At 40.6% G+C, this 13,811-nt stretch overlaps 1 protein-coding gene across 2 annotated transcripts in view; it reads left to right on the top strand.

Moving 5' to 3' along the window:
* ABL2 (ABL proto-oncogene 2, non-receptor tyrosine kinase) overlaps positions 1-13,811 on the top strand; it is a 51,228-nt gene that overhangs the window by 24,404 nt on the left and 13,013 nt on the right. For both annotated transcript variants that reach the window (XM_072868981.1, XM_072868982.1), the window contains exons 2-5: positions 10,108-10,278; positions 11,046-11,341; positions 12,020-12,292; positions 13,085-13,169. In XM_072868981.1, coding sequence (XP_072725082.1) covers positions 10,108-10,278; positions 11,046-11,341; positions 12,020-12,292; positions 13,085-13,169 — 825 coding nt within the window. The remainder of the gene's footprint in view (positions 1-10,107; positions 10,279-11,045; positions 11,342-12,019; positions 12,293-13,084; positions 13,170-13,811) is intronic.

A 13,811-nucleotide genomic window follows, 5' to 3' on the forward strand; every position in this document is an offset into this window, starting at 1 on the left:
GCATATTCAGTGTGGGTGGATGGAACTGAGAAGTCGCATCTGTGCTAACAAGCATTTTGGGATTCCATTAAAAAATTAAACTCATGTACTGGAAACTGAAGCTATATCAGCTCACCTGGGGAGCTCTGCCCTCCGAATATCCTCTAAAAGGTAAGCAGTGCTGCCTATCCAAGGCGCTTGCAAAAATAATTACTTGGGCCTCAAGTTGTGACACCAGCTCAAATTTGGGCTGTTAGATTGGCGTTTTCTTTCACTCCTGAGATTACAAGTCAGTGAGTTAGGCTCTGCCTTCTCTTTCCAAGTTTTCCCTGTAACTAGGAAGGCTAAAAATAAATTTCAAAAAGCCAGCTGAGAAAGAGTTTAATGTGGTCATTGTTCCAGGTGCTGAGTCTAAGGAGAGTACCTAATACTGTAGGACTTCTAATATGATGTAATTATGTCACTTGAAAAGCAGCCTGGACATTTATGTCATGTTAACTCAAAGGTCTCATCAGTTAGTGCTTTACATCTGCAAAATAAACCTCTCACCAGCTAGACTTCATTAGTGTAGATATTTCTGGCTTGCTTAGGGGTTGGTTTAGCCATGATTTTTCAAGTATTCTTTTTGCAGAAGAGCCCTTACTGCAAATGTTTGTCTTAACACTGTGTTAGTAAATAGCTATTCATTTGATTTGCTTAGAGGTAGATAATATCTTGACTTTGATCTGGCCAGTATTATGACTCCTCAGGAATTCTGTTGGAGTGAAGTGTAATTCACACTAAGCAACTTCTCTCCCAAAGTACTGATTAAAACAATGCTAAGTGACTTGCTGTAAGCTGTCATAATGTTTGGCCATCCCGCCTTTCCTGGAGAAGGACTGGGTGATCTAATCCTCCTTACCCTGCATACTGGAAAAGTTTACTGGAACTTACCACGACAGAGGAAGAATGTGAAATGGACTTTTGATCTACATGTATGCAGGTTCCCAGTTATCTTTGAAAGCTGGGTGTCCCTTCATAGTACTCCTTTCCCTAGAAGTGTCATTGTGGGAGTAGTTACTGTCCACTATAGGCAGGATTCAGAGGAACAAAGATTGGAACTTCATCACCTCAGTACTCAATGGAAACAGGTATGTAATACAGAACATTTAAAATTGGTGGTCTCTGTTTGTTTCTAGATACCAGCAATTGCAAAGCTGACTAGCTTTATAGGAGCTGAACAAACCCTTAGTAATTAAGGTAACAAACCGTTTGATGCAAAATCCTGAATGCTGTAAGGAGGTTACACTTGTAGCTTTTCATTACAAAATCATTTTTGTACGTAAGTTTAATTGCATTAAAATCTTTCTCACTGCAGGAAAGCATTTTTCTTATTATCTGTTGGGTTTTGGTTCCTCACCCAGAGGCACATTCAAAGAAGTCAGATTGGTACTTTGAGGGGATGTTGGTGCTTCTGACCATTCCCAGTACCTGTGACAGGAAACATCTGTTGCACCTTTTAATGACTGTTAGGTCCAGCTCTCCTGTCCTCACATGAGTTCCTCACCCTAAAGTGTTTTTTAAATGCATCTAAAAACCTGCATCATTTTGCTGCCCGCATTTATCTCAGAGTCACTTTCCTGCCAGAGTTCTGTGAGCACAGAAAATCTTAGAGGTAATGAGAGCCAGTCTATTGAGTTAGCAGAGTTTGTACTGAAGATGATCAATACTTCATCTGCTTTTGAAATTCTCTCTTGAAACAGCAATGCTACCAAATGCTTCAGTAGAAGGTTCGGTCACTTACAGCCTATACAGTTGTTGATCTATGAAGAGATTTATGCATCTTGCATTCAACAAGGAATGAATGAAGATTTTCAAATTAATACTTTGGAGCTTAAGCTTGATTTATTTCATACTGGATTCTGCACCAAAAAGATACTTCTTTACCAGAAATTAGTTGAGGGAAAAATAGGGAAGTGCTGCATTAGGTTGATACTGGGAGAAGTGGTATACATACATGTCACTTAGACCTGAGCAAAAAAATGGGCTGAGGGACACTTCTATTTGTTTGATAGCATTAATAACAAAGGGAGAGGATAACTGGAACCACTGAAACAGAAGACAGACGGTTCCTTCTATCAACATTGGTTTGTTTGGCTTTTTAAAAATCTTAACATAGCTAACCTCTTATAATATTCAGGTAGACAGACAGTGTCTTGAATTCTTCATACATTGGTGTGACTAAATCAATTGAGATCAATTTGTCTCTCTCCTACCAATTAAAATTCAGTAACACCAAAAACCCAAACCTTGTCTTCCCTTGGATTTTTATATCAAGCTAGCCAAAAAGCACATCTTCTAGGTAAAGACCCACCTTTTTAACCATTAAATAAGTGCAGGAGAATGTCATATGCAGCAGTTTATCATGTTGCAAAATAAATCTGCTCCTGAGAGGTGTGGTGTATGGAGAGCTTTTAGGTTTCTCCATATATTTCTCTCTCTGATACCAAAGATCAGTTTTATTAACCTTTTCTATTTCAGATATATGTTGATAATTGAGGCAAGACAGTGCTACCAGCTTGGCTTGAAACATTTCTTTTTACATGATGCGAGCTGTTCATGATGCAATTTTGTCACTGACTCAAGTCTCCTCCCATTCTGTCTCTCCCAGCCTGGGACCATAAATAGAAACCTATTCCTTGCCCATCCCAAGTTCTTGGCTTGGAGCTGTGTTTCTTGGCTTTATTCAGTGCTTTATACAGTACTACAACGTTGCACCACTCTGTGGGAGGCCCAAAGACTAACTATGGATCTGTGCTTAGCTCAAGCAAACCACGTTATTAAGAGTCTGGTTGCTTGCAGGAGAGGAACACCTAGGAATGGCATTTAGTTAGGTTGCCTGTATTTTGCCAAAGCCATATGTAAGCTGTCTGAACTCTTTTAAACTGGTGTTTTTCATGGCCACATGTATGTCAGCAGAAAGACTAGGTGGTCCATTTAGGTAAGGGTTGAAGTCTGTTATAGGGTAAAGAAAGTTCATAGGTCTGCTTCTATGCTACCACGTTATTAGACAGCAGGAACTTGGCCTGTTCAGCATTGGTTTGCTTTTTAGTATGTAGTTTGCCTTGAATATTTTTGGCTAGTAGGAAGTGCTGAGACTTGGCTTCAGAAACAAAGCTACTGTAGAACTTGATACTATGCCAATCATGTCAGCAAAATAGGAAACCAACTTGCTGCTGTGTTATCAATTTTGTTTCCTTGTATTCATTAAGGCAGAAATCTGCCCACTAACAAGCTGGTTAAAGATCTTGAAGTCTAGTGATGTAAAGTGATGTATGTTTTGAAGATGCAATGGAAAATATCAGTTATACTAGCAGTCGTTAGTTACTCAATGGTCTACTTTCTATGCTCTAAGTTGACCAATGCCTATTCTTTGGTAGTCTTAAAAGCAAGCATATAAAATGGGTCTGTGTGTTAAATGGCATCATGTATATTTATATTGGGATTTAGTTTGAAAACTCAAAGTGAAAATAAAGTTGAAGATGTGGCATATGCAGGGATCTTGGTGGCCTTGCATTCAAGTGTCCCTTTGTGAAAGAGAGGCATGCGAGAAGTGTGTGTATGTATATATACATGTGTGTATACATGTATATACATATATACACATGTGTGTGTATGTATATATACATACATATATACACTCTATGGTTTTTGATGTAAAATGCTAAGATATCAGATTGAGACTGTATGCAATAACCAGTATTTACCCTATAACTCTTTCTTTGTCTTCCTTTCATTAACAAACCAGTCACTTTGGCCTGCTGCCAATGCCACCAAATCTTTTTCAGAGTTGTATTGCTATTTACATATTCTTTTGTTTAAGAGACATTGACAGTTGGTTCATAAATTCAGAGTACAGCGAATTTTTTAGAAGCTCCCTGAACTATACATTTCAAAATAGTGTAGTCAGCAAGATTTCCTTATGTCCAACTTTTTCCCACTGCTGGAAGAACTAGAGAAATGCTTCTAAATGGATGATTTAAGTTGTACAGGAAGGGTAACCACTCTCAGGAAGCGGCTTTGAAGGGCACCACAGGGAATAGTCTAAAGAGCTGGGAAGAGCTGCTGTGCCTGAAAGGTGGATTCTTCCACTGAGGAAGCTGAGCATACCAGAATTAAGATTTTTATATTGTGCACTTACTGTGAAGGGAACAGGATGCAGATGTCAAGGTGATGGCCTACAATGTAAAATAACTATCTAGGAAAATCAGTTGTAAAAGAAATGACGCTCATGTAGAAGGTAGAAAGATGCCTGATTTTATTCTGCCTGGGTGCATTTGGCAGGACCTTATGAACAGCTACACACTGTGCAGGGACACCCCATGTCCTTCCCACTGAGAAGGGCCTTCAGGAGGGTGGCTGGAAGGGTGCAGGGACAGAATTGCCCTGCTATGGAAGCCTACAGCCAAAATGTTACTTGCCCGTGATGCCAGTGCTGGCCACTACTTGATTCACATCAGGAGCTCATTAATAGACCAGACAGCCGTTAGGCTTTAGCTAAGGATACTCTTCTGATAGAGGCTAAAATTGAGAGGTTCAGTAGATATATTTGCAAGTTACGCTATTAATCCAACCTAACTTTCTGCTAATCCTTCTTTGGTCCAGAGATACCAATTACTCATCTGTTGTATTTTAACTAACAAGTAAATTGGTTATTAACTTTTTAAACTATTACAGCTAAGGCTAATTTAGTCACAAATCCACATATAGCTTGCCATTTCCTGGTACCATTTCAGACCCACCGGAAAAGCATTTGTCACAATGCTCATCCATGTGTTTCTGAGGCTATGCTGTCTTTGCCTAAAAATTCTGCTTTTTCTTTGTGTATTAGTAGATACACAAAGGTTAGTACAAATGCTAGTGTAATTAAGAGTACTTGGAGCACATAAGAGAGGGGAGAAAACAATAAACTGAAACAAAAACTACTGAGTAGCACACTGCAGGATTCACTGAGCTTGGTTTTGTAGGAGGAGGAAAGAAGGTCACCCACTTGTCAGAACTTTAGGAAGACAACAGTATGCAGGTATCCTAAGGTATTTTCTTTGTCTGGTTATTTTTTTCCACATACATTAGATGATGGTGGCGAGGGAAATAACTCATGCCACAGGCCATATGGGGAAAAGCAACTCCTCATCACCACAGCATATCCACAGTTTTATATAGTGTTTTTCCACATGCACAGCCTTACAAAACAAAAACATTTGGACTAAGCCAGGTTGCTAATTTCTTACCTTTAGCCTGATCTGAGCCCTCATCATGTGGTGCAGCTGCCTTTCTCACGGAACGGTGGAGTTCATGGATTATAGAAATGCTGCTATTTTTTCTTGGGCTGCAACAGCTCTTCTCCCCCTACAAATGGCCAAACCACTTATTTCCCTTTCCCTGCTCCCTTTTATACCCCTCTGCAGGCCCACCACCCTCCCAGGTGTGAGACTGCCATGGTCATGGCTTGTTCTTTAACCCTTCCTTGTCCACGTGTTAGGAGGAGTCTGTCCTGCTACAAACCATACAGCCTTTGCTAGAAAACTAGGGCTTTTAAAGAATTCATCCAACAAATCTTACGTTTTTTGAGAGGTAATTTGATGGTGCCCTTTTGGAGAGCTGTCCTGAGTCTTACTATATCAGCAAACATGCAGCTCAGACTGGATGTACTGTACTGCCCTTGCTTTCTGCTTCTTTCTGAAATCCTGAAATGTTCAAGAGTGTTTACTTGCTCAGGGCTTGTACATCTCTTAGACGTGTATTTTCACTAACATCGTTTCCTGTTGATTCATGTAAATAGTGCTCCAGCAATGGTATGTGGAGTGGGAAAATGAATCAGTCTGGGCAGTCCATTTAACGGGTGATCTGTTTTGTAATTTGTGCAAAGGAATTTCTCCAAGGAAACTGTTTGCTTTCTTCCCAAACACTTTGCCAAACACTTTGTTGCCTAACTCTTCGCGGAACAAAACTCTGTCTGTATAGCTCATCTCAAAATTGTTTCAACTTGCAGTCCAGTCCCCACATCCTCTGTTTGTTCAGCATTCCCTGGGAAGCTCCACCCTCACTTCCAGCTAATAACCGCGTTAACCCGCAGCTTGATTTTCCCAGTTTCTCCTTCGCCCGCTCGGCAGCACTTGCTTTTTCATTGGCCGACAGCCTTGCGAGCAGTGATCGTCTGCACGTGGTGGCGTTTGCACTGGCAGTGGCAGCCCGGGACTTCTCGTGTCAAGCAGCCTCTTCTGCTTGCTGCAACGCACAGCATGATTGTGGGGACGGTCCTCTTCCAGTCTAGCAGCTATGGCAAAGAGGGCAAGCTGCTCTGCTGCCTTGGCGAGGAAGCCTCTGAGTCTGGCATGAGTTTCACAGGTATGATGCTCAGGGGTGTAATGCTGTGCTATCCCTTTCCTGTATTTCTCCAAGTGCTTCAAAGGAGGATGTGGGTTCTTTCAAGTCTATCTTTTTTCTTATAGTACAAGACCAGCCACGGTCAGGGCTGAGATTGCCTGCTTTTGTCCGGGTTTTAGGATTATTGAAATGCTTCATTTTTATGAGCAGTTACACAGTTAGTATTTCAGAAATAGAGACCACTTCAGCACTTGATGTGACTTTAAAATTTAAGATTTACCGTATACTACCTCCTGCTCTTGGACCAAAGAGATTGGTAATTGCAGTGTTGGCAGCACAAGAGCGGTGGACAAAACACCCCTTACATGTTGGCTGAGCAGGAAAAGCATTCCTATCCGGAGAGAAGCAAATTGTATTGTGGGAATAAAGAAAAGGAAGGAGATGAATGAAGCATAACCTCCTCGCATGACCATGTATTACTTGCACACTAAATGATGATGTAAGTTTTCCATTGTATAGGAAATGAAAGTGGTAATATATGATTTATGGTTAGCCTTTAAAAAGAGCTGATGTAAAACAGAACTTCCCAGCTCATTTCCTTACTCTTGGTGTGAATAGAGCTTGCAGACTATTCAGCTGGAGTGGTATCATTTGTGATATGCTTTGGTTATCTTAGTTTCCTTAATGAGGTCTATGCGGTTATCATGTTTCACCGACCTTCCATATCCTTACATATTGGATGGTATAGATCCCACACCGTATTGAGCAGCATAGGTTATTATGTAACAATAACCTGCAACAGGTACTTTTATATCCTGGTAAATTCCCCTTTAGTAGATACTGGGTAACCTTTACAGTTACTTAAGCATCCAAGTCACTCTAAAAATGAAAGTGAAGGAAGTTAGTGAGACATGAACTCTTAAAAGCATTTGATTTTTAGGTAATGTGATTTTTAGGTAAGCAGTGTAGCTAAGTGATTGAAGCTCCTCATCAAACATTAACTTCTGCTGGCTTTTTTTGTACATAAAGTGGGTGTTAAGAACATGTGCCAGCCTCCCAGGCATTCCCGAGGAAGTGGTAGTAGTCCCACATCTGCTTTGAATCCTCTCTGGCAATCCAGCACAGCACCACAAATGGTTTCATGTGGGAAGAGCTGCTCAGCACTAAGCAGCAGGTGACATTTCTGCTGGTTTTGCCTTGGCTAAAGTGCCCGCTGCTGGGCTCAGCGTGGGCAGGCTTAGCTGGTCATGGGATTTGCTGCAGCAGAACTGAGCTGATAGTAGGCCGCTTCAGGCTTACCCGTTGAGTGCATGGTGAAATGCTTAACTCTGTGCTGTCTGTTAAGTAGGGGTTGGATGCTCAGTTCATGAGCTTTTCTGGCTTGAGAAAGAAACTTAAAGTATGCTTTGATTTAGAACAAATGCATATATTTTCGTTTAAAACCTTTCACATTTTGGCAGATACGTAATTGAAAGTAGGAAGTTATTTAAACACCATTAAGGTATTTTGGAGCTGAAAGGTCGGATATATTTTGGAAACACTGCCTGCTTTTGTGATTGCTACTTAGCAGAGATGTATTTGCTCCTTAGCAGTCAGATTTCTTGTATAGCACATTTGCTGAGTGACTTTGCTTAAGGCACTGAAACACTCTCTCTAACACAAGTCACTGGAGGAGTATAAAGAATGTATTATTTAATTAAATATTTTTACTCCGTAAACAGAGCTGGATTTAGGAACTGGTGTTCTTTCCTGATGCTTAGCAACTGGACATGCATATGCACACACCCAGCCCTAAAAAATTACAGTGGGATGTTGGCAGCTATGCTATAATGTAGGTAGCTGAGCAGACATTGGGATTTCCTCTCTTTTCCATGATAGCACCCAGTCTGATGGGTTAGTATATTGTAAAACTAATTGCAGTTGATGGTTAGGAGCAAGAAGTGTATGTAAATATTGTATCTGCAGATAATGAAATCAAAGAAGTGACATTGTAGTAGCTTAATCTCTAGTAATTTCTGTTCTTGCTAGGAGAACCTTGATAGGGTGCTACTTTGGCAAGGCTTGGGAAGTAGGTTATAAAGTAATTGCAAGATGAGCAGGTTATGCAAGCAGTGTAATGCTGAATGATTACCAGAAATGCAATCAAAAGCCACTTAGCTACGTGTTTAAAAACAAAACAGAACAAACCTCAACCATTTACTTTCTCATGTACCTACAATACAGTCAAAAAATTGCATGTAGATGCTGAGAACCCCACTATGTCCTCATTTTCCAGGCTTGAGCTCTGTCCTGTGACACAGATTTGGCATATGTTTGCCTATTACTTGGCACAGGCCTCTTCCTGTTTTGTGTCTCGCTGACTTCCCAGTTTTCCTGTCCTATATTGCATTTGAGCTCTTTGTTCTCTCTTAAAGTGCCTTATAGACTAGCTCTTGCTCACGAATGTAAATCTCATGGGAGTGTGGGGAGGGGGGTATTATATACACACATTCTCTGGCAGTGGTCTGCTTAAAAACATCCTGAGCCTGACTTCTCGGCCCCTCAGAAATGGGCCAAAGCAATGACTGTAAAGTGAAGAAAGGATCCAACTTTTTAAAGAGGATTTTTTGTGTTTGGTTTAATTAAATCTTTTTACAGTGAATTTCCCTAAGTAAGCTCAACAAGAAAATTTGGAAATATATATTGGGACAGGAACTTAGCTCAATTGTGCCATCAGATAAAATATTTTATCTTTACACCTTCATATTTTTTGCCCCCTTGAGCAGCCCACATGTATGAAACTACATAATCTCTCTTTCTCTTGTCTTAATATTGAAATTTATTCTGCTACATGTTCCTGGAAAACCTCTGTATGCGTTAGAAAGCCAATGATGGTCTTGGCATAGCACTACCATGAAGTGTTCAGATGGTTTTGCTTTTTACTACAGTTCTTTCCAAACCCCTGTGTATTTAGATTTTTGTCATCATCACAGGAACTGTGGGGACTTTCTTCTTTTGTCTATAAAACAAGTCTGATTCTTCCCCCCACTCCCTTGTACTATCAAGTTTGCATCAGTTGTCCTTTGAAATAGCAAAACAGAACTGCCTGGGTATTCAGAAACACTGCTGCTAAATACCTAGCATCATCCTTACTACTTTCTGTCCCTGTCAGTTTTCCTCCTCTTCTTTATACAGCCTTGAAATGTATCAATCACAAATCACCATAATTCCTGCTAATACTGAATCAGTTACTGTCCCAACCTATAGGTCTCATTTGTGTCATAGTTCAGTCTGTTTTACTTGTATTTGTAATGTTGGTTTCAGATCCAGGCTATCTACTTCGGCCACAGAAACAATAAAGACATAAACATAACATTTCAGCATTGAAAGGTTTCCTTCACTACTTCACTTTTTTTTTTTTAAAAAAGGCGCTTTTAATTTATCCCCTATTTTTCTATCTGTGAATGCCTAAATAAGTTAAAAGAGGTGTATATAAATAGAAATATATAATAAATATTAAATAGAAATTTTATATACACAGCTTGCTACTTGGTATATAGGAAGTTAATGACCTTCTCCAAGGGCGCCCTCTTTAGAAGTAAACTATAGAATCAAGAGTCAGCAAAGTTGGTACTGAAAACCACTGATCTAAGATGTGCAGACGTGGTGTTACCTTTCCATAAAGAGCATATTGTGCAGTAGGAGCTTCACTCTGCTGTACACTAGGTTTTGATCTATTTACAATTGTACACAAAGTAATTTCCTCTTCTGTTCTTTCTTCAGAGGCTCTGCAACGCCCCTATGGTTGCGATGTTGAACCCCAGGCACTGAATGAAGCCATCAGATGGAGCTCCAAGGAGAACCTGCTTGGAGCCACTGAGAGCGATCCCAATCTCTTTGTTGCACTTTACGATTTTGTAGCAAGTGGTGACAACACGCTCAGCATCACCAAAGGTAAGGCTCTGAATCGCAGAGCAGCTACTACGTTGAAAATTTAGCAACAGAAAATAGAAAGGAGAATCTTCTGGGTAGGAATAGGAAAGAGTGCAGTTAGAGAAGATTATTCTCTAAACTGATGATTATAAGCAGATGGTCTCTCTCTCACTTGTGTTGGAGAGACACCTGCCGGGCAGTTCTCCTAGTACAGACATGGCTTTGTATAACACTGCTGAACAGTCTAGCCCAGCTACAGTGGTTCCTGTTCTAGGCTCCCGGAATCACCGGCCCGTTGAGACACCTATTTTAAGGAGGGGCAGAGGAAAACCTTTACATTATTGATGATAACAGAATTCAGCACTTTCAGCTGGGGCAAAATCAAGAATTAAGAATTGCACAGAGATTTTCTATTTCTGTTCAGTACCTATATCAGAATATGACCTGCTGCAGAACTGTTTTAAATCGAGTGCCATTTAAGGCTTCAAGAAGGATGTGAACCGCATCCCTCCAAGAAAAAAAGTCTTTCTAGTCTAAAAAGCTGGACTACAGGAAGCTTTTTTGAGTTCCTCAATCACACTGCAGTAAATTAGGGAACAGTATACTAGGTATTCTGTCTGAAACTTTACTTCATAAATACTTTATAGATAGCAGTTTAGTTATCACTGCTGCAGATTTTTATTGTTAAGTTACAAACCCAGGCTTAGGCCGTTGATGGTGAGTGTCTCCCGTAATGAGACCCAATAGATTGCACTGTGCTTATTTTGCTTTTTTCTTTCTGGTCATAGGTGAGAAGTTGCGAGTCCTGGGTTACAACCAGAATGGTGAATGGAGTGAGGTACGTTCGAAGAATGGGCAGGGCTGGGTACCAAGCAACTACATCACACCAGTGAACAGCCTGGAAAAGCATTCATGGTACCATGGGCCAGTGTCACGCAGTGCAGCAGAGTATCTGTTGAGCAGTCTCATCAATGGCAGCTTCCTGGTTCGTGAAAGTGAGAGCAGCCCAGGGCAGCTATCTATCTCGCTCAGGTACGAAGGACGTGTTTACCACTACAGGATCAATACCACCTCAGATGGAAAGGTAAGGATCTCTGGATAATGCTGCAGGGAGAGGAAATAAGGATGCTAATTAAAAGGTGGCACAGAATCTCAAGTTGCAGACTGTTAAGAGAGGGGTGTATGTGAGAGAAAACAGGTCCACTGGTTGATTAATATAAAAAAAGAACATGTACGCCAAGAATTCAGTGGTAACTCACCAAACACCACTTTGGAAGAAGTTCAGATGGTACTTACCCTGGCTGAAAACAGCTAGGGAGCAAAGCAGTTGTGGTTTGATGTGGTGATATCTTTCCATTGGTCTGCTTAGAGCAAGCAGAGCTTTGGTAAGTCAGCAGTTTTGATCAGCATTTTGAAACCTTTATCAAATAGCAGTACAATGTGTTGAGTGATGCAGAAACTGGCCTTGCGCTTGGCTACAAGAATTCCGGTTTCTAGTCCTATAAAGCACAAGGCAGGAGACAGCACTGCGCTCAAGTAATAGCTTATATCTAGCTGTCTTCTGCAGGTAAAAATCCCCCAGATTAATATTCATTTGCCCAACAACATGAGAACAAATACTCTAAAGTCTGGTTCCCTTAGCTTGCCTTTTTTTTTTTTTTTTTAAAACCTACTAGAATGTTTTTACTGTACCTGTTTTCCAGTGTTACTGAAAGCTTCCAGCTGCCTTAATTTAAGTAGATTCCTGGTTCATTCTTAACAGGTATATGTGACAGCAGAAAGCCGTTTCAGCACACTAGCAGAGCTAGTGCACCATCACTCAACAGTAGCAGATGGACTGGTGACAACTTTGCATTACCCAGCACCCAAGTGCAATAAGCCCACTGTCTATGGAGTGTCCCCCATCCACGACAAGTGGGAGATGGAGCGGACTGATATCACCATGAAGCATAAACTGGGGGGCGGGCAGTATGGCGAGGTGTACGTTGGTGTCTGGAAGAAATACAATCTCACAGTTGCTGTGAAAACATTAAAGGTGAGTTTTCAGATTGTTGTGCACTGTTTATTTGCTCACCATTTATGATAAGGGTGAGGAAATTTGTAATGTTCTCAATTATACTACCTAATGATATGAATATCAGAAAATGGAGTGTGCTGACCTGCATAAAATCTATGCTTGAGAGTAGCTTTGCAGAACAAAGTTAGCTTATCAATCTTGCACCAGTGTATGTGGCTTAGAAACAATTGGGAATTTTGGCCCAGCAAGCTCCTGCAGGAACTGCATGTCCAAGTCACATCTGTAAAAATGATTACCAAGTCCACTTCCCTTCCCTCAGAAGAGCTGTGGAAGCTTTAAGAAATTAAAGGTGTTGGAAATACCCTCTACAACATCTCCCCTACTCCTGGAAAAATTCAGCTTCTCCATTTATCTTTCTTTTCAGTGTCTTCTGTTTCAACATTAACAGCTACAATTCTACATACCCCCCAAAGTAAGGGAGCTTTCAAGCTTAATTTTTATAGCCAGGCAGGGGAACTAAGTCAGTGATTCTGAGAGTCTTCCCTTCACCAGCCACAACTGCTTTGGTAGCCACAATAGCTACCAAACAAGAATGCCTAGCGCTTTCTGGGTACTGCAGATCTGTCACTTGGCCATGCTGCAGGCCAGCCAGGCAGCTTTTCAGGGCTGTTATATTTTGCTTTAGTAAAAGCCAAACCAGCAGAATGGAGATAAGAAAGCTATCATTTATATTCAGCTTGGATACGTGGTGTTAGCAGACCTTGCTCATGAAGATCAATTGTCCCTTCTTTTGCCTCTCTGTTTTTCTAGGAAGATACCATGGAGGTGGAAGAGTTCTTGAAAGAAGCTGCTGTGATGAAGGAGATCAAGCACCCAAATCTAGTGCAGTTGTTAGGTTAGTGAAATACCTTGCTCTTTCTGTTCTTGCTTGAGTTTCCGCCAAAGTGAAATCTGTCTTGTTTAAAAACAGTGTCAGATTTTCTGTATTTATATAACTTTTTGAATCAGGTCAGGTTATGGGGTGGTATTTTTGACAGCTTACTCCTTTATGTAGTATTGGAGCTAAGAGACACTAATTTTAAACAAAACATCAAATATAGTCACTTACATTAGTAGACAGCTTTGCTGTTGAGGCACAACTATGCATTACTTAAAAGTTTGCAGTATCAGCCTCCTGTTAGTTTGTGCCCTTGGCCTTAGACATGCTCCAGGGTTCAGTTATCAGGGTCAGATTCCTTTTCTGCTGTGTTAAATCAGATTTACAAAATTATTTTCCATGACTTATTTTTCTGATAGAACAGAACAAAAATATAAGAAAATTCAAAGTGAAAGAAAAAAAATATATTGGAAGCACCACAAATACTGTTCTTCATACTTATCAAATCAGAGGCATTTGTAGAAAAAGCTGCACTAAATAGAAAAAATCAGTCCATAATTAAGCAGAAGACAACCAGATCGCTGCTGCTGCTATAAGGGACTCCGTGTATCACCAAATAAGTACATGAGATCAAGGCAGTGGAGATGCAAGTCAGATCAA

Source organism: Ciconia boyciana, chromosome 7 (genome assembly GCF_034638445.1).
Source record: "Ciconia boyciana chromosome 7, ASM3463844v1, whole genome shotgun sequence".
In the NCBI taxonomy this organism is placed as follows: Eukaryota; Metazoa; Chordata; class Aves; order Ciconiiformes; family Ciconiidae; genus Ciconia; species Ciconia boyciana.